Here is a 25,926-nt window from a genome sequence, read left to right as displayed (position 1 = left end):
GCGTATTATAGACCACCCCATGCTGTTGTTAACTCAATACTAGATCTAGAAAGGCAGATAAAAAGCTTAACATCCCACAACAAAGAGCATTGACTAATTATCAGTGGTGATTTTAATGTTCCCACAGTAGATTGAGATTCGTACAGTTTTATAAATGGAGGTAAAGACAAGGATTTATGCGAGTCCCTCTTATTGTGACGTTCACCTCAAATACCCAACATCAATTAGTCACTTCACCAACAAGGGGAAAGAACATTCTTGATCTATTAGCTACTAATAAACCCGGAAAGGTCTTAAATGTAGGAGTTATTGATGGAATCAGTGATCACAGGGCTGTAAACGCTAAATTTTCCCTAAGCATAGAAAAAGTTAACAAACCTAAGAGAAAAATTTATTTATTCAATAAAGCTGACTATGATGGCTCAAAATGTGAGTGAAACTGTTCTTTTCTTAGATTTGACGAATTAAGCAAAACCAGGAGTGTCGAGGATACCCGGAATAATTTTCTTGTGATAAATCGTTCAGCAATACAGAGATTCATACCTAGTACATATATAAGAGAGAATAAGGAACCCCAGCACAGCCCAGTTGGTACAACTCTGAAGTGTGGAAATGACTAAGATGGCAAAGGGTATGCCATGCCAGAATGAAAAACACGGTTAAAGATTCCTCCCCTGATAAAATCAAGGAAAACATGCGGAATTATTAAGCATCTAGGTTCACTGCCAAGAAGGCCTTCCGGAAGGTGCTAGTGGAATTCTAAAGGAAAAAATTAGGTGAGCATTTCAACGATAACCCAAAGATGTTTTGGTCCTCTACGTCAGGGAAGTGCAGGGAAAAAAGTCCCCCGTAAACTCATTGAACAACGAAAAAGGGGAATAAAGTAACAAGTAGTTTAGATAAAGCCAGCATATTAAACTCATTCTTCCACAGTGTTTTCAACAAATGCTTCCAGAATATACCAGAGAACCTTCCGGAAAACATTTCTGTAGCCAATGCAAGCAATTGACTTCTCTACCCGCGGAATAGAGTTACTCCTTTTAAACATCGACCCCAACAAATCTCCGGGACCTGATGAGATACCAGCTCGCGTGCATGAAGAACTATCGTCTGAAATTGCCCCTTATCTTAATATAATATTTAAGAAATCATTGGCAAAAGAAAGCGTGCCAAGCGGCTGGAAGATAGCTTCTGTGACACCCATATTTAAAAATGGAGACCGGGAGGACCCCAGTAATTATAGGCCAATATCACTCACCTCAATCTCCTGTAAGATTCTTGAGCCCATCATTGTTAGTTCAATAATGAGGTACCTTGATCGCCAAGATTTATTGATTGATAACCAACACGGGTTCCGTAAAGGTAGATCCTGCGAAACTCAACTCGCACTCTTTGTTCATGATATAATGCATTCCGGTGAAAGTAATATTCCAGTTGATGCGATATTCCTAGATTTTAAAAAAGCTTTTGATAAAGTCTCTCATTGCAACTTACTCGCGACGTTGGAAACTTTTGGAATACACTGGAGTATTATATGCTGGATTAGACAATTCTTAAGAGATCATGTTCTAACAGTTGTCCTGGACAGTGTATCATCCGATACTGTCAAGGTCACATCGGGTGTACCACAGGGAAGTGTCATAGGCCCCCTCTTGTTTCTTATTTACATAAATGACCTCAGCGCCGTGGTTAATAGCAGGCTCCGTCTTTTTGCCAACGATGCAGTGATTTATGGAGATATTCGAAGTCACGAAGACAAGAGTCGCGCTAGCTAACGACCTAAATGCAATCCAGACTTGGTGCGATACATGGCAATTGGAATTATATTTGAAGAAATGCGTAGTAATACATTTTTGGGAAAAGAGTAACACCCCACCATTTAGTTACAAAGTGAAGCAAACAGAAATCGCGAGGGTAGATTCCTTTAAATACTTGGGTGTAACAATTACTCACGATCTGTCCTTGGGAAAGCACATACGGGAAATATGCGGTCATGCTAATAAAAAATTAAGATTTGTAAACAGAGTGCTGGGTAAATGCGACGAAAAAGTGAAGGAACGATGTTTTCTTGCCCAAGTCAGGCCCCACCTAGAGTATGCTGCCAGTATATGGGATCCTCAAGATATAAATTTGATTTCGGAATTAGATCGAGTTCAGCAGAGGGGGGCTAGATTTGTCAGAAATTGTTTTGACCAACGCAATAGCGTAACTAGAAAACTTAGGCTGGGATTCCCTTACACAGCGGCGTTTACAATATAGATTAAACTCATTAAAAACATTTAAAGATGGGTCCTTTTCCGATGACATCAAGAACATAATACGAACCCCAACGTATTACGGGCAGAGGGATCACGAATATGAGATTAGAGAGATTGACTGCAAGGTAGACATGTTTAAATGGTAATTTTTTGCGAGAACAATAAGAGACCAGAATGCTTGTAATCCAAATCCCCCAGGAGCCGGCTCGACATAATAAGTATCAACCTAAAAGGTAGCGACTGCGCATGGTTATACTAGTATATTTATATGTATATTTTTTGCAGGATCCCCCCACCTTTCCCCATCCATTTGAAAAACCCTAACCCCCTCATCCCTTACCCTTTCCTCCTGGTGCTGCACCCCTTGCCACACACCTTTTTGGTTTCTCGCAGGGTATTGATGTAGAAAGGGAGAGGTACGCATGATGACATTGCAGTAATGAGATTATTAATCGAGAGGAATATAGAGTACAACCAGGAAGTATTTGTCTGTTTCGTAGATTTCGAAAAAGTGTTTGATAGAGTCAATTGGGAAAAACTAATGAGTGTATTGCGGAAAATAGGAATAGACGTGAGGGACAGGAGACTAATCCAGAACCTATAAGTGTCTCAGACTGCTCGGGTGTGAGTGGGGAATGGAGAGTCCGGTTGGGCAGTGTTAGGAAGAGGTGTAAGGCAGGGTTGCCCATTATCACCGTTGCTGTTCAACCTGTATGCAGGGGAAATGATCAAAGAGGCCTGGGAGGAACTGGTGGTAGGAATGAAAGTGGGTGGGGAATTCGTAAAATCAGTTAGGTTTGCTGATGACCAAGCTTTAGTTTGTCAGTCTGCCAAGGGGCTGCAAGCATTGCTGAGTGAATTGGAAATTCAGTGCAACAGGTATGGTATGAGAATCAATATTAATAAAACAAAGGTTATGCGATTTTCTAGAAAGAAAAAGGCTAAGCTTAACATTAGAATAGGAGGGCAGAAACTAGAGCAGGTAGAACAGTTTACGTATCTCGGAAGTGTTTTGGACCAATACGGTCAAAGTAGTAGGGACGTAAGGTGAAGAATTGCACTATGATGAGTCTTTCACAAGGAGAAAGAAGTTAATGACATTGAGTAGGGAAGTTGAGAAAAGACTTGTAAAAACGTTGATATGGATCGTAGCTTTGCATGGTACGAAACAAGGTCCTTGAAGCAGGACGATAGAAGTGGATTGGAGGCTTTTGAAATGTGGGTGTTGAGAAGGACAAATGGACCAAGAAGAAAACAAATGAGGAAGAACTTGGTATGGTGGGCGAAGAGAGGGGTTTGTTGGGAGAAATCCTTTAGAGGCAGGTGAAGTGGATGAAGGAAGGGTGGTATTAACGGGCAGTGGGTTGTTGTAGAAGACTGTAATAGAAGGGAGAATGTTAATGGCAAACGAGGAAAGGGAAGGAACAGGGGATAGGGATGTCTTGGATAGGGGATGAAGGGAGGAAGAAAGTACTCAGAGATGAAGAGGGACTTGATGTAGACTAGGTTGCTGGATTATGTTTTTGTTAGGAGTCATAAAACATAGTTGTGTCCAACCAAAACTTACCTTGTCCAGTAAATTACTTTTAAAAAATAGTAATCAGAATTTTAGGTTTGATGGCTAGAGTCTCATGATTATGTCGGGGGTCTTTGCTTCATGGTAAAGCAACTCCCTCACAATGAGATCTCATTCTTCATTCCACGCAGGTTTCTTTTATTTTGTCATACACTTTTTTGTAATGAAATGACATGTTTATTATGAATGAGCTAAATGGTTCTAAAGCAGTGGAAAAAGCATTACATGCATATTAAAGTGAAATGCCAACTACCCCAAATTATTCTTATTTGGAATTGATCAAACTATTATCATATAATTTGACTATTGGAAGTTGACAGCAAGCAAAGTTGAATTCATGTAAACAAAATAATATTCATTTGAAGCCAAGTTGAGGTGCCCTTTCCCGTTAAATTATGGTAAAATATGTTGTCGGCAGCAAAAAAGTAGCAATGGATGCAAAGCACAAAATGTAGATGAAGTTTGAAAAAAAATTTGTTGTCTCAGGCGGAACTTTGTGGAATTTGCATAACATATTGAAATGTATAATAAATGTGAAACTTTTTTACCTTTTACCCCCTTTTACCTACCTCATTATCCTTTTTTGCCTTTTACCCCTTCTTGACTTATGGCACTAGCCAACTAATTTCATTTTTACTTTGTTTAGAAAGGTAAACTGTATACGGCTATTGGAGTTTCACATTTATTATATATTACTAGCCGTAAGAGCTCATTTCTATCAATATATTGAAATGTAATGAATTAATTGACTTTGTAATTCCATACACTTTTTCACAAAAGTGTGTGGAATTACAAAGTCAATTATTTCATTACATTTCAGTAGATGAAGTTGTTCAAAATTTTGTATTGAAAATGGATATTTCCTATTTTCGGACTGATATCTGTTCGAAGATATAAAGAATGAGAAAGATTAATCCTTTAGTTACATATTATTTTTTGTTTCATGATCTTCGTAAAATTAATTGATATTTTTATGAGTGAAAGAATATTGATCTGCATGTCTCATTAATTGACAATTAATTTATTTTTCTTCTCGTGATGAAAAGTCACATTTTGGCCCTGAAAGGTTCATCTTCAATGAGTGCTGTGTCAATGTTTTTCTAATTATTTTAGTGTCTCTGATTAAATAAGCTTATTTAAGGGCCAAGTGCTCCTTATATCTGTGTGCCAAAATGTGTTAGTGTTTAAATATGCTGTTAAGTTTTTTGGGCCAAAAGCTAGGGATTGTATATTGGCATCCTAAAGCTATATTATCGATAAATTGACAGTTTTTAGCATCTGTCCCTGAAATAAGTACGATAAATCTGAGGTAAAAATCAATTGTAGACCAAACCTCATGATACTGAATTCCTTCAAGGGACTCAGGAAGGTAGCAACAGGAACCTCGTCCAGGCACTTTGTCTTGGGCTCTTTGATATCCAGCATTCCAAAAGGGTTGCCCTGCCAGCTCATTATCATAGTCAGGAACAAAGGTCAACAGTAACCTCATAGCCTAAAAATATTTAGCCAATTTGCACATCGGTACCAGAGATCACTAGGGATTGTCCCACGGAAAGCCTTCTAATCTTCTGGCACCATCTTGGGGACCATCCTGGCGCACACCTTTCTCAAGGCGAAATCTTCTCTAAGAAATTGATGCACTTTAGTTTTTGAAATATTGCACTCTTCTGCTAACATTTTGACACTTGGGCATCGATCGAATAATGCCTGCCTCTTACGTTTTGCACATGTTTATCTAACTCCATTGTTAATGGATGCCCAGGGCACATTCTTCATCATCAGCCTCATCTCTACCACCCCGGAGCGTCTTGTGCCAATGGATAACCATTTATTGGGACATTGCTTCGTCTTGGTAAGCATCCTTAACAATGATCATGGTCTCTGAACCCAATTTTCTGAGTTTGACATAGAATTTTATCACGTATCATTACCCCATCGAACATGAAATCATGAATTTGTGATGTGGCCCTTGAACATGGGTCCAGTCTAGTGGCGATCAACTCGCCGTACTGGCCCACAGAGGTCTGATTCAGGTCGTGTTTTGTTTTCCCCAGATGCCCCACCATCTTTCCCACCGCAAGCCATCCATGTTGCTGGGGAACAATCATTCTATTTTTTCTTGGGGCAGTGTGTGTATAATCATGATGAACATCATTTAATATTGTCTCCCATTCTTTTGCAGAGAGATCAATGCTCGAGAGACTGATGTTAACTCAAGAATTATACCAAAGGGATGATAGAACCAATGCTTACAATCCAAAGGTACTAACAAAGTTGATCATAAACTTCCGCTCACATCCTGCGATTTTGAATCTGCCCAACAGACTGTTCTATCAAGGAGAGCTACAGGTAAGTTAGTTGTGTCTCGTCACTTTTCTGTCGCATCCGATTATATCTAATGGTGAAAATATTTAACGAATGCAGGAATCTCAGCCGTTAAAACTTGAAGGGCTTTTTAATTTGCTCATGAGAGCATTACTTTTTCAGTTTGTTAACATGTCAATAAAGTTTTTCATGTCTTCTTTTATGGAGTACAAATTTACAAAGGTAGATTGAAGGTGATTTTGAACTGTAAATATGACATGACAACATGCGTCGTCAGCAGAATTGTAATAAAGTATGAACAAGTAAATAATTTGTTGAAAAATCAAAGATATTCAAAATCTTTACGTTAGTAGATTATATTATCAAGACATTCCAGAATGTGATTTGTAATCTCTAGCCAATGGTTGGCCATGTTCATATTGTCCATCCAGTGTATTCTCCAACATTGACCACCAAGACTATTAACACACGCATGACAACATCGCAGGTCATGCTATGGCTACCCTCCAATGTGCAAATTATGTGCGGTGTCTTGGTCAATGTTCATAATTTCAGAGCATAAAAATCATTTGCCTTGTTGCATTAGCGGATGACTCCGTTAGAAGTTGTTGTGCCATCTCCCGCAGTTTCTTTGGGATTTGGTCAATGTTGTTGTGCATATGACATGAAATGCCTCGATTGATGGTTGTAGCATCCTGTCAAGTAATAGGAATCTGATGATGTTTGATTATTGTGTTATTTGTTAACAAGAATTTGATGTAGCAAGCGACTTTCTGGGGATCGTGAGCTCTCCTTTGATGGAGCGTCCATTGTATGCGCCAAAACTAGCGAGGTTCTTAAGGGAGGATGGGGGTGCCACCATTACTTTTAAACTGCCTTTCAAAAAAATGTACCCTCATGCATTCCAGTATAGCGATGGGAATCAATGGAATTTAACCAATGTTCTGTAACATACAGCACACCACGATATATGCATTGTCAAGGATTTCCATCTCTTTATTTACTTTTTTTTGCTATTATTACTAAAGCACTGAACAATGACTAATATCGTCTCGAGTTCAACATTGAGCTTACTGGCACACATTGCTCTTTTGAAATTCAAGCTGTTTCGGATTTAGGTAACCATACATATTTACATTTTTTTCTAAGACTTAGCCTGGCAATGCCCGCTGTTCTTATGGGGTTTAAACTCACGGTCCTAGTGACATTGTTACTGCCTCAAGCTTCCACTACTTTCTTAGATGTCATGACATTCTTCCTCCAAACATAATAGTCAATGCTATTGTCTGTCTGCGTGCCTGTGGACTGCCTGAAAATGTTAGATTCATCATTCACTTTCGTATGTATGTAAAAATTAAAATGTTATTTGAGGAATTGTGTACCTTTTCCTCGCACTTTTTAAACACTTAACTAATAAGTGCAAGATTGGCAACCATCTTCTTTAGGGGAGATTATTGTGACAAATCATGTAAAAGTGTATATTTTCAATACGTACAATTGTCATCTTATATTCAGGAGAAAAAAATGTCCATTTTATTTTAAAGAGAATCGAACATAAGACGGAGCATTATTTCATCCATAGGTTGTGTACACCCTGCATTTCAAATGTAAGAGGCTAATTTTGCTGCAGTTGAAGAGATTTTCGTTTATCGTCTTCGGCCAGCCTCCCACATCTTTTGGGGACATCTCGTGGAAGCAATCTTGCACTGTCTCGTTTTGAGCTTAACATGAAAATCTTGTGTTGCTTAAGACAAAATTTTATTTTTATTTCTAAAATGAGCGGTTTTTAGTTTTGGCAATGTTGTCTGCATTGCAACCGCAATGATCCAATTGAAGTTGAGAGTTAGTAATGTTTCCCCACTTAAATAAGCTCACTGCCCATACAAAGGTGCTTGGCATAGTGTTTGGGTGTACTTACGAGTGGGAGGGGGTGGGGGGAAGTTTACTCCTCTGAGAAAAATGTTTCAGTTGACAGAGTGCTATAATTGGAATGCATTCGTAGGGCGAGGTAGGGAGGTTGAAGGGCTGAGCCGTGTTGAGACGCCTTCAGTTTGTTGTTGTGGCCCAATGGAAGGAGGAGGCGGCCCTCACTCGCAGGTGATCATCAACACTCAGTGAGCGCTTATGAGCACTGAGGGAAGAGACCATTTTTATACATCTGCTTGCTGGTGTGGAATGATGAGATCAAGAGTCTTTGGTCGGCACTTCTCTGGAGATCTGTAAGCTGTGTCAATACGCTGGTTGACTAACCAACTTTCCGCGTTTCTCAGAACCTACAATTTTCTGAAAGTTATTCTTTGAATCTTATGTTAAAAGTTACTCAGTCATTTTAACTCACAATATTGTAAGGTTATTAAACTAAACTCTTTAAGTGGTGATTGTCCAATTTCTAACCATTTAATCTTTTCCCATCGCTAACTTGCAAACATTGCAAAGCTTGTGCTTACCCCAAATTCCTCTACAGAGTTGACCGTTTCTGTTTTGCCCCATTAGTTTCTCACCTCTCTTTGTTGTGTCCTTGTTTTTACTTGCTTCTCCCTTGTTCAAATTCTTCAATGTCCTTCTTTCATTCATCTCTGTGGTCATTTCCTCTACAATTTATTGATTCCTAATCCTTCTTCTATTTGACAATCCCATTGTTACTGTTGACACTCTTTATTCCTTGTGTTGATCTCTCCACTCTGCCCCTCTCCTCGCTGTATCCTCCTCCGGAATCTTATCAACTGCCTTCTGGAACTCCTTCCTTCCATCTTAGTCCAATCTTTCATTTTCCTCCACCCCTTTCCTTCCTCATTCTCTCAAATTTGACTGATATCTCCCTCTATCTATGCTAATTATCCATATTTCCTATATCTCGTGACTTTCCATTTGCATACATGTCTTCTGTCATGTATAAACCTGGTGTTACTTAAAATCAAGTAATGTCTCCTGTAAAACTGTGTTGTGCAGTTTGTACATATGCGGTGACTTTCATTATATTTGGGAGGAGGTGTGTGCATGAGTTTGGACCAGTGATTGGCATTTGTTCTTCCATGCAGCCGTGTGGGGACAGGGGCGTGACGTACTCTGCTTGCCAGTGGGACCAGCTCCCTAAAAAAGGCATCCCAATGATATTCCATGGTGTGGAGGGCCGGGAAGAGAGGGATAATCGCTCACCGAGGTAAATCTATGAGCAATGCCAAGGGATTTTGTTTGAAATATTCTTTGATGTCATAGTTTGTCAGATATAAAAATTGTCTGGAGTATCTTGTTATCACATATAACAGGTTTGTCTTGCTATAGGCCAAGGCAGCCATGCAATAAAACAAGTTCAAGCTTCTCATCCTATAAATATTGTTGCTGTAAAGGAAGAAAATTGTAATTGAAGTATGTGCATAATCTATATCCCTATTTTTAGAAATTGAAAGTTACCCCTAATCTCTGGTTGGGATTAATGTGTAGGGTTGCAGTAATTGCTTGTGGGTGGATTTGGGAAAGGGGAGATGTTATAGAGACAAACTTGTAGCTTGCTTATTTTCGAGGAGGGATAATGAGAGGGGAGCATGGAGACATTGAAGCAATTATCAAAATGTCCGTAACAAATAATTTGTAGGAGTAGACAACAATGCTGCAGATTTACCAAAAAGTATAGGAACTGAGGGGAGTGTGGTCTTTATGGGGTGATTCGTTGCATGTATGGAGGAGGAGGAATTTGGCCAGAAGACTTTGTGAGATCAGTTTTAGTTCCCATTCCGAAAAAGGTAAAGGCTTCATGGTATGAGGACTTCAGATCAATAAGTTTGTATCCCACGCAGCTAAAGTTGTCCTCAGGATCATCAGCAAAAGGATAGAGAGTAGGGTAAATGATTACTTAGGGGATGATCAGTTTGGGTTTAGAAAGGGGAGAGGTACGCGTGATGCCATTGCAGTAATGAGATTATTAATCGAGAGGAATATAGAGTACAACCAAGGGGTATTTGCCTGTTTTGTAGATTTTGAAAAAGCGTTTGATAGAGTGAATTGTGAAAAACTAATGAGTATATTGCAGAAAATAGGAATAGATTGGAAGGAAAGGAGGCTAATCCGCAACCTGTGCATGTCTCAGACTGCTCAGGTGCGAGTAGGGAACGGGGAGTCCGGATGGGCAGTGTTAGGAAGAGGTGTAAGGCAGGGTTGCCCATTATCGCCGTCGCTGTTCAACCTGTATGCAGAGGAAATGATTAAAGAGGCATGGGAAGAACTGGAGGTAGGAATGAAAGTGGGCGGGGAATTCGTAAAATCAGTTAGGTTCGCTGATGACCAAGCTTTAGTTTGTCAGTCAGCCAAGGGGTTGCAAGCATTGCTGAGTGAAATGAAAATTCAGTGCGATAGGTATGATTTTCTAGGAAGAAAAAGGCTAAGCTAAACATTAAAATAGGAGTGCAAAACCTAGAGCAGGTAGAACAGTTCATGTATCTCAGAAGTGTTTTCGACCAATGCAGTCAAAGTAGTAGGGACGTAAGGAGAAGTATTGTGCTAGGCAAAGAAGCTTTCACAAGGAGGAGGGAGTTGATGAGAGGGACGTTGAGTAAGGATATTAGGAAAAGACTCATAAAAACTATGATATGGAGCGTAGCTATGTACGGCACAGAAACATGGTTATTGAAGCAGGAGGATAGACATAGACTGGAGGCTTTTGCATTGTGGGTGTGGAGAAGAATGGAGAAGGTGAAATGGACAGAGAAGAAAACAAATGAGGAAGTACTTGGTATGGTGGGCGAAGAGAGGGGTTTGTTGGGAGAAATCCTATGGAGGCTGGAAAAGTGGATGAAGGGGATATTGACCGGCAAGGGGATGTTGAAGACTGTAATAGAGGCGAGTATGTTAGGCAAAAGAGGAAAGGGAAGGAACAGGATAGGGATGTTGGACGGGATGAAGGGAGGAAGAAAATACTCAGAGCTGAAGAGGGACCTGATGTAAAGTAGGATGTTGTGTTTTGCTAGGGGTCACAAATTATTTAATTAGTAATTATGTCCATCCAAAAACCTACCTTAACCGGTAGATTACCTAATAATAATAATAATATATATATATATATATATATATACATATATATAAGAGAAATGGGGGGGGCAGGGGAAGGGGAGAACGAGAGGCGGAGGAGGGATGAGAGGAATGGTTGGGGGAGAGGCAAGAGGGTAGTGGAGATGGAAGGAGTGAGAGGGAGGAGGTGGAAATAATGCATAATCGGAAAAGAAACCAATTTGCTCACTCACACATAATGTAACATCCAAGACCCAGGTTTCAACTTACAAAGTCTGAATCAAGACCCTGCAAGTTGAAGCACAGGCCACATTCAGCAAAAATCATATCAATCCCAATGTAGTAATAATAAAAAGAAGTAATGGCAGGCAGATTGCCAGTCATAGGTTAAACTTAATGGTATTTGGTCTACAGCTATTTCATATCTGTGTATTACACTCAAATGTAGAATATTATGGTGTCAAGGGAGTAACAGTGTAACAAATGAAATCTCATTTTGACAGATTACCGCCAGTTGGTTGAACTTGATGGGTGCCAATCTGTGGCTCTGAAACTTAAATGTGGCATCCCACGAGGCTCTGTGCTTGGCTATATACTGTCATCATCATGATTAATGATTTTCTCTGTAATTCTAAATCTGTCTTCTTTACGTGTGGATAGCACTAAACGTGTACAAAGATGTCAATGTCTGGAAGACGTAATGGTACTCTCTAGTGATGCCTGAGGAGAAGGCCAAGGAATGGTTTGATATTGCTCATTAACATAAAAATGCTGAAAAAATCAGCATGCTGTGTGCAGTCTAAATGCAAAAACAACTGTAATTAAAACTAATGAAATATTGGGTATTGGATTGATGCAAAACCTAATACAGAGAGCCACATCAGTCATCTGTAATAAGCTATGTGAGCCCATTTACTTGTTTCTTTCAGTTACTTCAACACTTCAGAAATTCACATGGTTGTGTTTTATCTGAAAGAAATGTTGACTTCAAGATTTTCAGGTGCTAAACTTCCAGAAAAGGAAATTGGAATCATCAGTCCATACAGAAGGCAGGTAGGTTCTCATCTGCCGAGAGGGTAATACATCCCTGGCGTAATTGTAATTACTTTTGCTGCATTAGTTATTATGTCTCCCTTGGTAGTAGTTGGGTAATGTTCTTACCTCAAAATGATGATAATCTGTTTTAGTATATCAGCTGCGGCAGGGTTGCAAAATAAAATGTTTCTAAATATTCAATTGTTCCTGGCTCAACTTTGTGGAAGTTCATGTCCATTAAATGAAGAGTACAATGTATCTTTCCACTGTCCTTTATTCACGTACAACTAGTTTCAACGCTCAAGCGTCGTCATCAGGTACAAAAGGTCGTGTACCATGATGATGACGCTTAAGTGTTGAAACTAGTTGTACGTGAATAAAGGGCAGTGGAAAGATACATTGTATTCTTCATTTAAGGAAAATGTTTCTGTTTTTGCTTCAGACCGAACATGTTTGCGCATGTTACTTGCAGTAACTTTTGAATAATTCTACAGTTATACTTGCTGTCATTTTTATAATTACCAACTTTAAAAAAAAATACCATTTTCCCAAATTAGTGAAGGTGGCCTGCAGTGTGGCATTATCTCCAGTCATGGCTATTGATGCATGTTCCCCCCCGTTTGTCTTGTGTTTGATCAGGTGGAAAAGATCAGGGCATCCCTTAGAAAGAATAACATTGGAAGGGACGTGTCGGTGGCATCAGTGGAAGAGTTCCAGGGCCAGGAGAGGAGGGCCATCATTGTGTCAACGGTGCGATCTGACCCGCAAAAGATCAACTTGGACCGAAAATTCAGACTTGGATTCTTGAGAGAACCCAAGGTGAGTACTTTTCTGTTGGACTCTTTGGTAACCAACTCCTGGCTGAAAAAGTGCCCAAAGATGTGCTGGCTCCTCTGTGGGGGGTGGAGCTTGGGGAATGTCGATTTAACATGGGTGAGTTCCCAGTGTTCAAGGTGTAGTTCCCTAATTTGAGGATATTTTTGTGGACTAGACTTATTTTGTGTGTGCGTGCGTGCAGTGAAGAATTCTTGCATGATGCCCGGTGGTTATTGATTCTACCATTGAGGGGTGTGGCACGCTGTCCAATATGGAAGGCAGGGCAAATTTGGCACTTCTGGAAGTAAACTACATTGCTGGAGGTGCATGAGGAGTGGGGGATTGGTGGGAGAGAGTTAAAAAGCGGGTGGGAAAGGGATGGGATTCTGGTTTTGAAAATAGCACATGTTTTGCATCTAGGTTTATTGCAGGGCATGGGAGTGGTTTTAAGGAGTAGATTGGTTGATTTGAGAAGATCTGATAAGTTGTTTGAAAGTAACAGAGGAACATCTGGGAAAAAGATTGGCGGTGACATTATGATTTTCTAGGATAGGGTAGAAATCTTTTATGATTAATCGCAGAGATTCTAGGCCAGGCAAGTATGTGGTGCAAATTGAAAGAGGGTGGGTTTCTGCGGTGGAGGATGGTTTTGGGGGTGTAGGCATGTGTACGGATCCTTTTGTTAAGGAGGGATTCCGGATAACCTCATTTGAGGAGGGAATAGTGTAGATTTGAGAGAAAATTATCAAGGGAGTCGGGGTTATTGCAAATTCTGTGTCCTCTTATGGACAGGGAATAAGGAATGGAGCATTTGGTGTGATATGGGTGGCAACTATTGTAATGTAAGTATTGTTGTTTATTGGTCGGTTTTATATGTGTATACATAAAAGTGTGGAAGTTTTTGTCTATTAATGATATGTTTACATCTAGGAAGGTGTTTTTGAAGTAGGAAACTGTATAATTGAAGGAGATGGAGGATGAAGCATTGAGGTCGGAAATGAAAGTTGTCAGGGAATCAGTGCCATGTGGCCAGAGAAGGAAAATACCATTCATATATTTGAGCCACAATAGAGGTTTCAGGTGTTGTTTTAACTGGAATTTCTTCTCTGCGAGACCAAGAAAGAGGTTTGCATAGGAAGGGCTGAACCTGCTGCCCATGGCACAGCCCTTGATTTGCAAGAAGAATTTGTCGTTAAAGGAAAAGGAGTTGCGGGTGAGGATGGACTCGGAAAGGCTGAGGAGAAAATCTGTGCTGGGTATGTGTGGCTCAGGGCATTGGGAGAGGTAATGTTTGAGAGCGGAGAGACCTTCTGAGTGGGGAATCGATGTGTATAGGGATGTTGCATCTATTGTGGCCATAGTAATCTCAGTATCTGGAGGGAGGGAGGTTGATTTTAGCCTTTCCAGGAAATGGCATGGGTCTTTGGTGACTGATGGTAGGGAGTGGTCTACAAATGCAGAGAACCTTTCCATCTGGGAGTTAAAGAGGAGGATAAAATTGGCTGACTGGGATTCCAAGGCTTATGAATCTTCAGAAGGATGTGGAAATGAGGGGTGTGTGGGTGGTCAAGTCTGAAGGAGATGGACCCTCATTTGGCCGGTTGGATGCGAGAAATTCATTTAGTACCTCCTGAAGTGCGGGATTTGGATCTTTGGAGATTTGCCAGTAGGCAGAGGTATCTGAGAGTTGTGTGTAAACCTGTCAAAATTTGTCACAATCGAAACAGTTAAAAAACAAACATTGTAGCTGTACAGATATACAAGGTCTGTACAAAAAAAGATGAGACCTGTCTTTCTATGCCCGAACTGCTTGACAGATCACAATCAGTGAGGTGTCACCTTCTAGTGGTGTCTGAGAGTAGTAAAATATTGCTTCACTGGTTGTTCTATCTCAACTTGTCTTTGCGCAACAGCGATTCTTGTCTGAGGTTGCACACACTTGCTGTACAAATTCTTGTGTCAATGAGTGTTGAAGTTAACACCTTCATTCTTAGAGAAGCAGTGCATGTGCATTGACTTTTGCTTTTGGGAAAGTGCAACTGAAACGAATGCAATGATCCAAGAGGCATTTGGCCATAAATCGATGAGTCTGAGGAGTATGCTTTCATCGGTGCAAGTGCTTCCAGTTTGGACAAACCTCGACGGATGAAGACCCATGAAGTTGATGACCATCGACGTCAACAAACGATGCCCACGTCAACAGCGTGAATGATTTAGTGCCAGCCAACCATAGGTTAACGGTGTGGGAGAATGCCAATGAAGCTGAAATTAGTATTGGACTGTGTTTCATCATTTAGACCAAAATTTTAGAATGCAGCACATCATGTTGAAATTTGCGCCACAAGTGTTAACGAATGAACAGAGGCTTAAACGTTTGGACAGCAGCCAGGAACTGCTTTCGGTCTTTCAAATGATGACTGAAACTTCTTAAAAACGATCGGCACAGGCGATGAAACATGGGTGTTTGTGATGAAGATATAGAAACCAAAGGTCTAGTCTTCACGGTGGAAGGGGCCATCTCTTCCATGACCCAAAAAAGCTTGGATATTGCGATTGGGCATGAAGGTGATGTTAATCCATTAAATGAAGAACACAATGTATATTTCCACTGCTCTTTATTTTTGTACTAGTTTCAACTCTTAGGCGTCATCATCAGGTTCAAATTAATCAAGTCGTGGTCCATTTACATACCAATCATGAGAGAGAGGAGGGGTGGGTGAGAGAGGGGGGAGAAGGAAGGGAAAGAAAGTGGGGTTGTGATTGGTGCTGATGGGGAGGGGGAAGAGGGGTGTTAAGCGTCAGGAAAGGTGATTGGTGGGTTCACCAGCAGGGCAGGGGGGTCTGTTGCATCTTCCTATGAAGGAAAGGGGTACTTCCAGGATTGGGGAGAGGTATTTAAACAACAAATCGTTAACCAAATGACCCGTTTTTAAATTCTTTCTGATTTCCAGCTCCTCCCACTTGTCCATCCTCATTCCTTTTTCCATCTGGTGTAAGAGTTCCGGGTTGAAATCACTGCCATGATTTTCTTCCTGTAGATGATGCTTGGCGAAGTGAGATTACTTGAGGTGACAGTTCCTGAAACAGTATTTATGTTCCTCCGCTTGCGTTTTTAATGATCTCCCCGTTTGATCTATGCAGATAGCACTGCAGTCCTTACGAGTTTACGTATAAATGCCACTTTTATTTATTCTTCCTGCTTTGTCTTTTGAAGTATTCAAGAATGATTTTAAGTTATTCGTATCGTTAAGAGTTATTCGAAATTTTTCCTAGGATAGAGGTTGGCTAACTTTAGTGAAATCAATCCATAATAAGGGAGTTTACACCATTTGTAACCTATTTCCTCCACATTAATTGGTTGATACTTTCGCATTGGGAATTTAGGTTGTTCATAAAATTTTCTGTCTATCAGTGCCTGTTCATATGTCCATATAGCAAAGATATCGTCTATGTATAGAAATCAACAGTGAATATTCTTGGTACAAATTGAGGGTTTGCTGAATATTTTACTTTCAAAATCGTCCATGTACAGGTCAGCAAGTAGTGGTGATAACGGGGACCCCATGGCTAATCCTTCCACTTGTTTGAAGAATCCATTGCTAAATTGGAAATAATTTTGTTCCACACACAATCTCAAAAGTGACATGAACTCACTGAGGAAGGGTGGTTAGGCACCAGCACTTTTTAACACTTTTTCCGCCACTACGAATGCTTCCAAAACTGGGATATTTGTTAATAGGTTTTTGACATCAAATGACACTAGGATATGTTTGGAGGGCGGGAGACCTTTCTGGGAGAGCTGTGCACAGAAATCACTGGAATTTTTCACTCCTAACTTAGATTGGAAATTCGTCAACTCTCTGAAGAGGGAGGCTAGTTTCCTCGTGATGGCGGATACACTGGAAATCACTGACCTCATTGGAATATTTTCTTTATGAATTTTAGGAAGGCTGAAAAATCTGGAAGCCCTCGCATTCATCACTGTTGCTTTGTAAATTTCACTTTGTTTGAGGATATTGGGGGTGGTTTTTAAACACTTTATAACTATTCTTTGGAATTTTGTGGTGGGGTCATTTCAGAGTTTCACAATTTTTTCACTGTTGATGAAGTCATAGCACTTGTTTATACTGTATAAACTTATTTTAAAATTAACATTAATAAACTTAACTTAAAAAAAAAAATATTTTATATTCACCACTGCCACTGTGTTGCCTTAGTCTGCTTTTTCAATGATTAGATTGTCTTCAAAACTTTTTTACACGAGATGATCGAAGTTAGCTCTTGAGAATAGAACCTACTTTTAGAGAAGTCCACATTCACAAAGGGTTTAAACTTCCTAGCTATGATCGTCTTTAAGCCGATGTCTTTCTTCCTTAGGGCAACTTCACAGTCCAAGGCTAAATTTTCCAATTCTTTCGTTCCATTTGGAATGTTCGGAACATATTTAAACCACGATCAATTAATTTTTTGTGCTCGATATCAAGTTCTACATTTGACATATTCACAACTCTGTTGTGAAAGAAGGATGGTATAGCTTCTGCTGTGGGCTTTCTTGAGGAAAGCTTTAACCTTTCAAGACTGTTAATTTTATCACAGATGACTAACCTCTCTTTGTGCACAATTTCACTGTTTTTTTGTCGAACGTACTCATCCAATAACATCCATTCAATCCCACTCAGCTCTTGGCACAGCTCCGTGTGTAGCAGGAATCTGTAGTGGTTGATGCTGTTTCTCCTTGCCTTCCAGGTTTGCAGTTCTTTTTTCACCCATACTCTCCTGTGATGTTAATCATTTTCTTTGATTGGGAAGGGATTATTCATAATCAATATGATCCAATCTGTGACTGGGCAGCACTAAGAGAAGGTTAAGACGATGCCATGTGCTGGTAGAGATCACAAATGTGGAAAAATTAGCGCTGGTGCTTTCATCACGACAATGCACTGGTGCACACATCATTGATTGATTGTTACTGAGTTTTTTCACCGAACACGACACCTGGTGGCCATTCCTTCTCCTTGCCCTTGTAGCAGCGACTTGGCAGACGACGGTTTGAAGACAATGAGAAGTTCAAGGCCACCGTCGTCAATGGGTTCAATTCCCAGGTGGCATACTCTTTTGCTGGAGGATTAAAGAAGCTTGTGCAGCATTACAACAAGTGTTGAAATGTAATGAAATAATTGACTTTGTAATTCCACACACTTTTATTCCACAACAAATTTTAGTACCACAAGTGCTTTGAAGTGAGTGGTGATTACGGAGAAAAGTGAAGTAGGTGTGTAGGCAACTAAAACCACTGCTAAAAACTTTTTCTAGCAATTACATTTTTTTGTGGCCAAATGGGCCTAACTTAAAAAATCAACCACGTGTAAAATATAAAGTTACTGGCATATTGAAATTTTGACATAAATTATAACAATTGCAGGCATGTTAAGGGACATGTGCATGTTTGTATCCTATGCTGTATTAGGGCTCAAGTGTACATCTGTTTATTACAACTGCATGCAGGAAGTTTTGAAGCAGCGACAGATACACTGACCAAGACGTGGCATCCCATCATTTTCCTCTTTCGTGCCGTGATGATGAGTGTGGTTCCACAGCAGATCCACTAATGCCCCCATTTCATTTGGTGTTCCAGAGGTTCAATGTGGCAGTCACCCGGGCCAAATCCCTGCTTGTGGTGGTGGGGAACCCTCACGTGCTGCAGGCTGACCCCTGCTGGGGCCAGCTCCTCGTGGAATGCATCCAAATGGGCTGCTACAGGGGCGTGCCCTTCACCCCCTTGACTGCCGATGAAGAGGGGGGGGAGAGTGAGGGGGAGGAGGAGGAGGAGTTGCAGGCAAGCATCATGCACCAGTTCAAAAGGCTCTCCCTCCAGGCTAATGGTGAGTACTGTTCTTCTATTCACTGGCTACTTTTGCTGTTAAATTTGGTTATCCATTTAATGTAAGGACCTGCATTGCATTGGCAGGTGTTTTTGCAAGTGTTCCCATTCATCTGGGCCCACAAATGCTGGAACTCCAGCCTGACCCATAACTTTGCTTCCCCCAATGCCCTGGGGAATTTTCCAGATCTGAGTGATGTCCAGAAGATGATTGAGCCTCCGTGGGAATCCCACGAGTGAGACCACCGGGATCCCACCACTTGCAGTCACAGCGTTGTCATTTCCAGGCAGTGGACATGGGCGGGTCAACGCATACCTGTTGCCATTGAGTGGTTCAAGCAATCCGTTTGAATGAGATAGACGACCAGAGGAAGAAGGTGTCTCTGGCTGACTAATCTTCCATCCGTCCCTGCTCTGTTTTCGCCCACTCTCGTTCACCCTGCCCATCCATCATCCTGATAAGTTCTTTTACTCTACGCGATTTAATTTTTAAAATCACCCACAAACAGCTAAGTGCGTTAGTTTTTCTCATGGTTAATGTGTGAACAAATTCAATATTGTCTGTTAACGTGGAACTGTCATTTGGGACCATCGGCAATGTCTTTATGTCATTGATGATCTTACTTTTAAAGTTAACGTTAAAGTTTTGTTAGTTGAGCTTCAATGGGGGCAGCATTCCATTTCCTAAAAGTTCAACACTATTGAGAGTTTAAAAAAAGTCTTCATTTTTTAATTCATTCCATCCACATCTAATCACTGCTAAGAAGAACTTAGAATTTTTAATCAAAGTTTTTCACATTTTGCGGTGCTTGTTTCATCAGTTGCTTGCCACTGTCATATAAAGAACTGTAAACTTCAGTTTAAAAAAGTGGGTGCATAAAAGTGCCCGAGTTTATTTAGTGTTCCATTGTAATAGTTATCCATGTAAGTGTACTCAGCATAGGAGATTTAAATAACAGCATTTATAATAGAAATGAATTTCTCAAAATATTTCCCTTTAAGATGCCACTGACCGAGTGTTCAAAGGGTGGAGTCCCATGTTCAGCATTTTTCATTATTCTGTGTAATTTTAATCGTAATGTGAACGAGAGTTTTCTTGGAGAGATTCCATGCTCAGTTACCAATCACATTTTGCTCATTTGGGAACCCAGGGATGTCATCAGAAATACATTGCTAGTATTCATTTTTAAAATATTGAGTTGAAATTGTCTGAAGGTTATGACAGATGTCATCAGTGTATCTCCCAACTTCTTTTCTAGTCTTAAACTATGTTCCTGCGACAGGACTAGCATAATTTTGAAGGGAACTCGGCAGTATTTTAATGGGCCAGAATGCCAGTTAGGTACCTGGTGTCTGTGATGTATTCTGTCATCGTGATTATAATATTTATATGATTTATATTGCCAAGAATTATCTCTTGGGTATATTTTATTAAAAAAATCTTGTGTTTTTATTACCACTTTTAAATAAATAAACTATTTTAAAGAGCATTTTTTAAGTACTTGAAGGCAGGGTAAATGTGTGTAGCTATCCCATCTACTGTGTTTATGATGATATGAATGAAGATTTCATGTCTTTAATCATGTAACCAATGACACTGCAATTTCAGTATGTGAAATGTTGCTCTCTGTCCAATCCATATCCACTATTTTTACATTGAAATCTTCATAACTTGACCCCAAACTATTACTATTATTATGAGGTAATCTACCAGTTAAGGTAGGTTTTGGATGTACACGACTACCAAATATTTTATTTCTCCTGACAAAACACAAAATCCAGCCACCCACTCTACATCAGGTCCCTCTTAATCTCCAAGTCCTTTCTTCCTCCCTTCATCGTGTCCAGCAGCCCTATCCTGATCATCCCCTTTCCTTGTTTACCTAACATTCTCCCCTCTATTACAGCTTTCAGCATCCCACTGCCAGCCAATACATCCTTCATCCATTTTTCCTGCCTCCTTATGATTGCTCCCAACAAATCCCTCTCCTCTTCCACCATACCAAGCACTTCCTCATTTATTTTCCTTTCGGTCCATTTTATCTTTTCCATCCTTCTCCAAACCCGCATTTCAAAAGCCTCCAATCTACGTCCATCCACCTGCTTCAATGACCACATTTCCGCACCGTGCATAGTTACGCTCCATATCAAAGTTTTTACGAGTCTTTTCTTAACATCCTTACTAAATGTCCATATCGTGAACTCCCTCCTCCTTGTGAAAGTCTCTTTGGCTAGCGAAATTTTTCTCCTTACGTCCCTACTACTTTGACTGTGTTGATCCAAAACACCTCTCAGGTGCGTAAACTCTTCTACCTGCTCTAATTTTTTCCCTCCTATTTCAATGTTTAGCTTAGCCTTTTTCTTTCTAGAAAATCGCATTACCTATGTTTTATTAATATTGTACATAACCCTTGTTTCATTAATATTGATTCTCATCCCATATCTGTCGCACTGAATTTCCAGTTCACTCAATGCTTGCAACCCCTCGGCTGACGGACAAACTAAAGCTTGGTCATCAGCAAACCTAACTGATTTTACGAATTTCCCGCCCACTTTCATTCCTACCTCCAGTTCTTCCCATGCCTCTTTAATCATTTCCTCTGCATACAGGTTGAACAGCGACGGCGATAATGGGCAACCCTGCCTTACACCTCTTCCTAACACTGCCCATCCGGACTCCCCGTTCCCTACTCGCACCTGAGCAGTCTGAGACATGCACAGGTTGCGGATTAGCCTCCTTTCCTTCCAATCTATTCCTATTTTCTGCAATATACTCATTAGTTTTTCCCAATTCACTCTATCAAACGCTTCTTCGAAATCTACGAAACAGGCAAATACCCCTTGGTTGTACTCTATATTCCTCTCGATTAATAATCTCATTACTGCAATGGCATCATGTCTTCTATATCCTATCGACCTCTTCTTCCTTATGGTTGCTCGGTGGCATGTATACCTGAATAATAACCAAGTTCCTCGGTTCTGCTTTTATCTCTACTAGTAATAATCTATCCGTTGTCTGTTCTATGTTGACTACGCTTCTTCCTACCTCTTCATTTAATACTATGGCAACCCCTCGTTGGCTCTCATCCCTGCTGCGGTGTGTTATTCTGTAATTATCACTCCAGTAATCCCCGCTATCCTTCCATCTCACCTTGATTGGACCTTAAATATCTATATTTCCCCTCTTCATGTCTCGCATAATATTCTCCAATTTCCCTGTCCTCATCATTGTCGTAGCATTCCATGTTCCTATTCTAACTAATTTGGTCTTCTTTTCCTGCGTCTCCTGTCCTGCTGCTGCTGTCAGTTTTCCTTTGCAAGGTTTTTGTGAAATGACGACCGTGAAAGCCTTGCCTCTCCTGCTGCCAGCCACGACACACGGTCGATTGGGCCGAGTGCCGTAGTTGCCAGGACTCGTATTCTCTGTAATGTCCATCAATATATTCTTGACAATATATTGAATAGAATGATAATTAAGGTGTTTTCCCGTTGCCTTCCTCAATAGTGTTTTTAACGTCCATCACTTAATGGCCGCCCCTCTGGAGTCAGATGCCTCACTGAGGAGCAGATGCTGGGTGGACTACCTTTCGTCTGGCCGCTAACCTTTGACGTATCTGGCATGGTAGACCCCTACCGGGAGTATTTATCTCCTGCCAGCACTGCTCTAGGGATCATCGGAAAGCACAAGCCCTTCCACCACATCAAGGTTGTAGTCCATGGGAGGGCCCAAACTCCTGTCACTCTCTTAGAAAGGATATGCAGCAAGTCTACATATTATGCAAACCTCAACTTAAAATAAGCAGCCTCAGTGCAAGGGAATGCAATTTTGAAGTAGTAGTTTGTATTAGTTCAACAAAATAATTGCACATATTCATTTTTCGTTACACTGTCGAAACAGTAAAAATATCATAGCATCTTGGGAAATAGAAAAACAGACGGATGGTTTTTGGAAACAGCTGTCCCAAGGTAATTGGTGCCACAGGATTATGACAAATCATTTCAATATTCATGCCCTTGACCCAGTGGAGGAAGGCAGAAGAATCTTAGTATAAACCCATAGCCATCCCTACAAGGGAAGTGGGTAAGCGTCTGTCATGAGGTCAAGCCTCTCCCTTCTCCCAAGACCTGTGTGTAGATGAGTCGACCCTTAATAGCTCAGCGTTAGAGTTGAATGTGCTTTTTGAGTTTGCTTGCTATTCAATGCCCTCAGCACCAGCTCCTATCCCTCTCTGGCACTCCTTTATTAATATGTCATATATGCATGTAGTTTCTTAAGGTGAATTAATGGAGAAAATGTAATGGGATTTTTACAGAATGTGGAAAACTAAACATATTCAGAGACGCTGAAGAAATCGTGCTGCAGGACTAGAGTACTATGTGCCAGAATCTTGGTTGAGGAGGAAGACCACTGTTGCAAATCTTAGGGAAGAAAGTGCCATTAGGGGAAAATCAGCCAGTTGTAACTGATGAATTACGTGAGGTATAGATGACAATTTGAAGCAGCAGACATGGAGGGGTGGGTTGTCATTGAAATCCAAGTCAGAATGAATGCCAAGAGAGTGTGATTCGAGTAGGGCCCTACATTGCATGAATTAGGCTCTTGGGATTTCAGAACTGTGATAATAACTAGTTATTTCCCGTGATGTGCATAGAATTACCATGGCGGAAGAAAATGTGGTTTGGTTTTATTTGCACATTAATTATCTTGAATAGCAATTAATACAGTGCAATTATCAGGGATATTAAATAGGTTGTTTACATTTATCATTGAAAGAAAAGCACGTGAGTTCTTGAATTTCATAATGCATTGCATGAACTTTGGCGAGAAATATTTGCCTCATATGTCTGGCCCTACCATTGTACCCGGAGTAATTTTCAACTTACTCAGCCCAAGTTGGAATGCAATAAATACAATTTGGGAATTGCCAGTATTCTAGGATTAACAAAAACTAAGGTTTAATGGGGTATAATTTTTATTATAAAACAATAATACCATACACATCACAGAAAAATATATTTCCTATGTAACCATACTATGTAATTAAGGCAGAAATTCTTAGGGTCAATATGCTGTAACAATTAGGCTCAGAATTTGTTATGTACTGTAAGCATATGCATACCAACATAAATCAGTTTACAATTAAAATGTGTGCATCACTTCCTTTTATCTCGAAAACTGATAAAATTTTGAAGTCATAACAATGGTCACAGTTCTCATTAAACTGCCTGTTTGAGCAACAAAATTAACAGAATGTTCCAGTGAATTGTGTAAAATACAAAAACAAACTACCCTTAATGCACAGAAGTGCATTTATTAATAAATACACATGCCCATAAGTTGTCGCTGTATATGCACACATAATGATCTAACATTAGTTCCTTTTGTTGAGTGCTATTGTTGGCTAACGAACATTAATTTAGGAACAGCCAAAAATTATTAATGACTCCTAAGCCAGGATACTCGAATATCTACTACTCATACTTAGAGGATATTTCTTTGTCAAGAAACAGCTTCACAAAACCTGGAGAGAAAACAATCCACAGGCGGGAAACCCTTCCAGTTCACAAACTTCATTTGATAACTTCTAAATGATCTCCTGATGTGAATTTTTTGATCCCAAAGTTGTAGAATATGTTAATATATCAAACAATTTACAAACACTCACTAAATATTTCTAATTATTTCAGACTGACGAGGTATAAAGGCATAATACCAAATGGGAAAAAGAAAAATTGAAAAAATTCCAAATGGTCTCTCTTTCAAATTAGGAGGGCTTTTACTATGAACAAATAACTACAACAAAGAGCAGATACTCTTAGGTTTGATGAATTATTCATGCCATTAAGGAGGAAACTAAAGTAAAGGGCCTGATAAATGGCACCAATTTTTGAGGACCGCAAACAACAGCCATGAAGACAAAGCTCGCGGCAGAATCTTTCGTGGGCTGTATTGCCACATCAAAGCGGGCAACACACCACTTGTTTTCCCTGGCCAGGCATCAGTGCACATTAAAACGGAAAGACTTTTCACTATCTACCGATTGAAATACAACCTTGATCAAAAATTTCCCGGAATTTATTCAGAAAATTAAAAATACAAGTTTATTCATCTAAATCTATATTGTCCCCTTCAAAGTAATCCCCATCGACTGCAACACACTTATGCCAGCGCTTGATCCAATCCTCGAAACATTTTTTATATTCGGTTTTCGGTATGTCCATCAGTGCTTCCTGCGATTTTTCCATTACTTCCTCTCGGCTGCTAAAACGCGTTCCCCGTAATGGTTTTTTAACTCGATTGAACAGAAAGAAGTCACAGGGAGCCAAATCAGGTGAATTCGGTGGCTGTTGGATGGTATTTGTTGCATTTTTCGTCAAAAAATTACGAATAATGATAGCACTGTGCGACGGTGCGCTATCATGGTGCAAAATCCACGAGTTTTCTGCCCACATTTCTGGTCTCTTTCGGCGAATTGCTTCACGCAAACGTCTCATAACGCCCAAATAATACTCTTTGTTTACTGTCTGGCCTTCTGGCAAAAATTCATGATGCACTACACCGTTGTAATCCATGAAAACCGTCAGCATTGCCTTCTTTTTTGACTGAAAACGACGTGGTTTTTTTGGTCTCGGCTCATTTGGTGAACGCCATTCACTTGCCTGATGTCTGGATTGCGTGTCGTACTCATAAACCCACGTCTCGTCTCCAGTAATGATCCTTTTGATGAATGTGGGATCGGATTCAGCCTCGCAAATCATGTCTTTTGCGACGTCAACACGGTCTCTTTTTTGCATGAAATTGAGGTCTTTTGGCGCACCAACTTTGCTGCTACACGACGGAAACCCAAATCATTAACCACAATGTCTTGGGCGGATCCATAGGCAATGTTCAAGTCCTCCGCTATTTCTCTGATGGTTAATTTGCGGTTATTGACCAACATTTCTTTTACTTTATCAATTTTTTCACCGACTTTCGATGTCGATGGTCTGCCACTGCGTTCATCATCTTCGATTGACTCACGACCACTTCTGAA

At 40.2% G+C, this 25,926-nt stretch overlaps 1 protein-coding gene across 1 annotated transcript in view; it reads left to right on the top strand.

The window, feature by feature from the left end:
* LOC139692801 (putative helicase MOV-10) overlaps positions 1 to 20,345 on the top strand; it is a 93,735-nt gene extending 73,390 nt beyond the window's left edge. The window contains exons 16-21 of the mRNA XM_071591093.1: positions 6,017 to 6,183; positions 9,198 to 9,319; positions 12,090 to 12,213; positions 12,835 to 13,014; positions 18,647 to 18,893; positions 19,080 to 20,345. Coding sequence (XP_071447194.1) covers positions 6,017 to 6,183; positions 9,198 to 9,319; positions 12,090 to 12,213; positions 12,835 to 13,014; positions 18,647 to 18,893; positions 19,080 to 19,132 — 893 coding nt within the window. The 3' untranslated portion in view covers positions 19,133 to 20,345. The remainder of the gene's footprint in view (positions 1 to 6,016; positions 6,184 to 9,197; positions 9,320 to 12,089; positions 12,214 to 12,834; positions 13,015 to 18,646; positions 18,894 to 19,079) is intronic.
* The last annotated feature ends 5,581 nt before the right edge of the window (positions 20,346 to 25,926 follow it).

The sequence above is a fragment of the Hetaerina americana genome, unplaced genomic scaffold, assembly GCF_022747635.1.
Source record: "Hetaerina americana unplaced genomic scaffold, ioHetAmer1.1.p SCAF_41, whole genome shotgun sequence".
In the NCBI taxonomy this organism is placed as follows: domain Eukaryota; kingdom Metazoa; phylum Arthropoda; class Insecta; order Odonata; family Calopterygidae; genus Hetaerina; species Hetaerina americana.
Note: the sequence above shows the minus strand (reverse complement) of the source record. Positions and strands in the feature narration are given on the sequence as shown.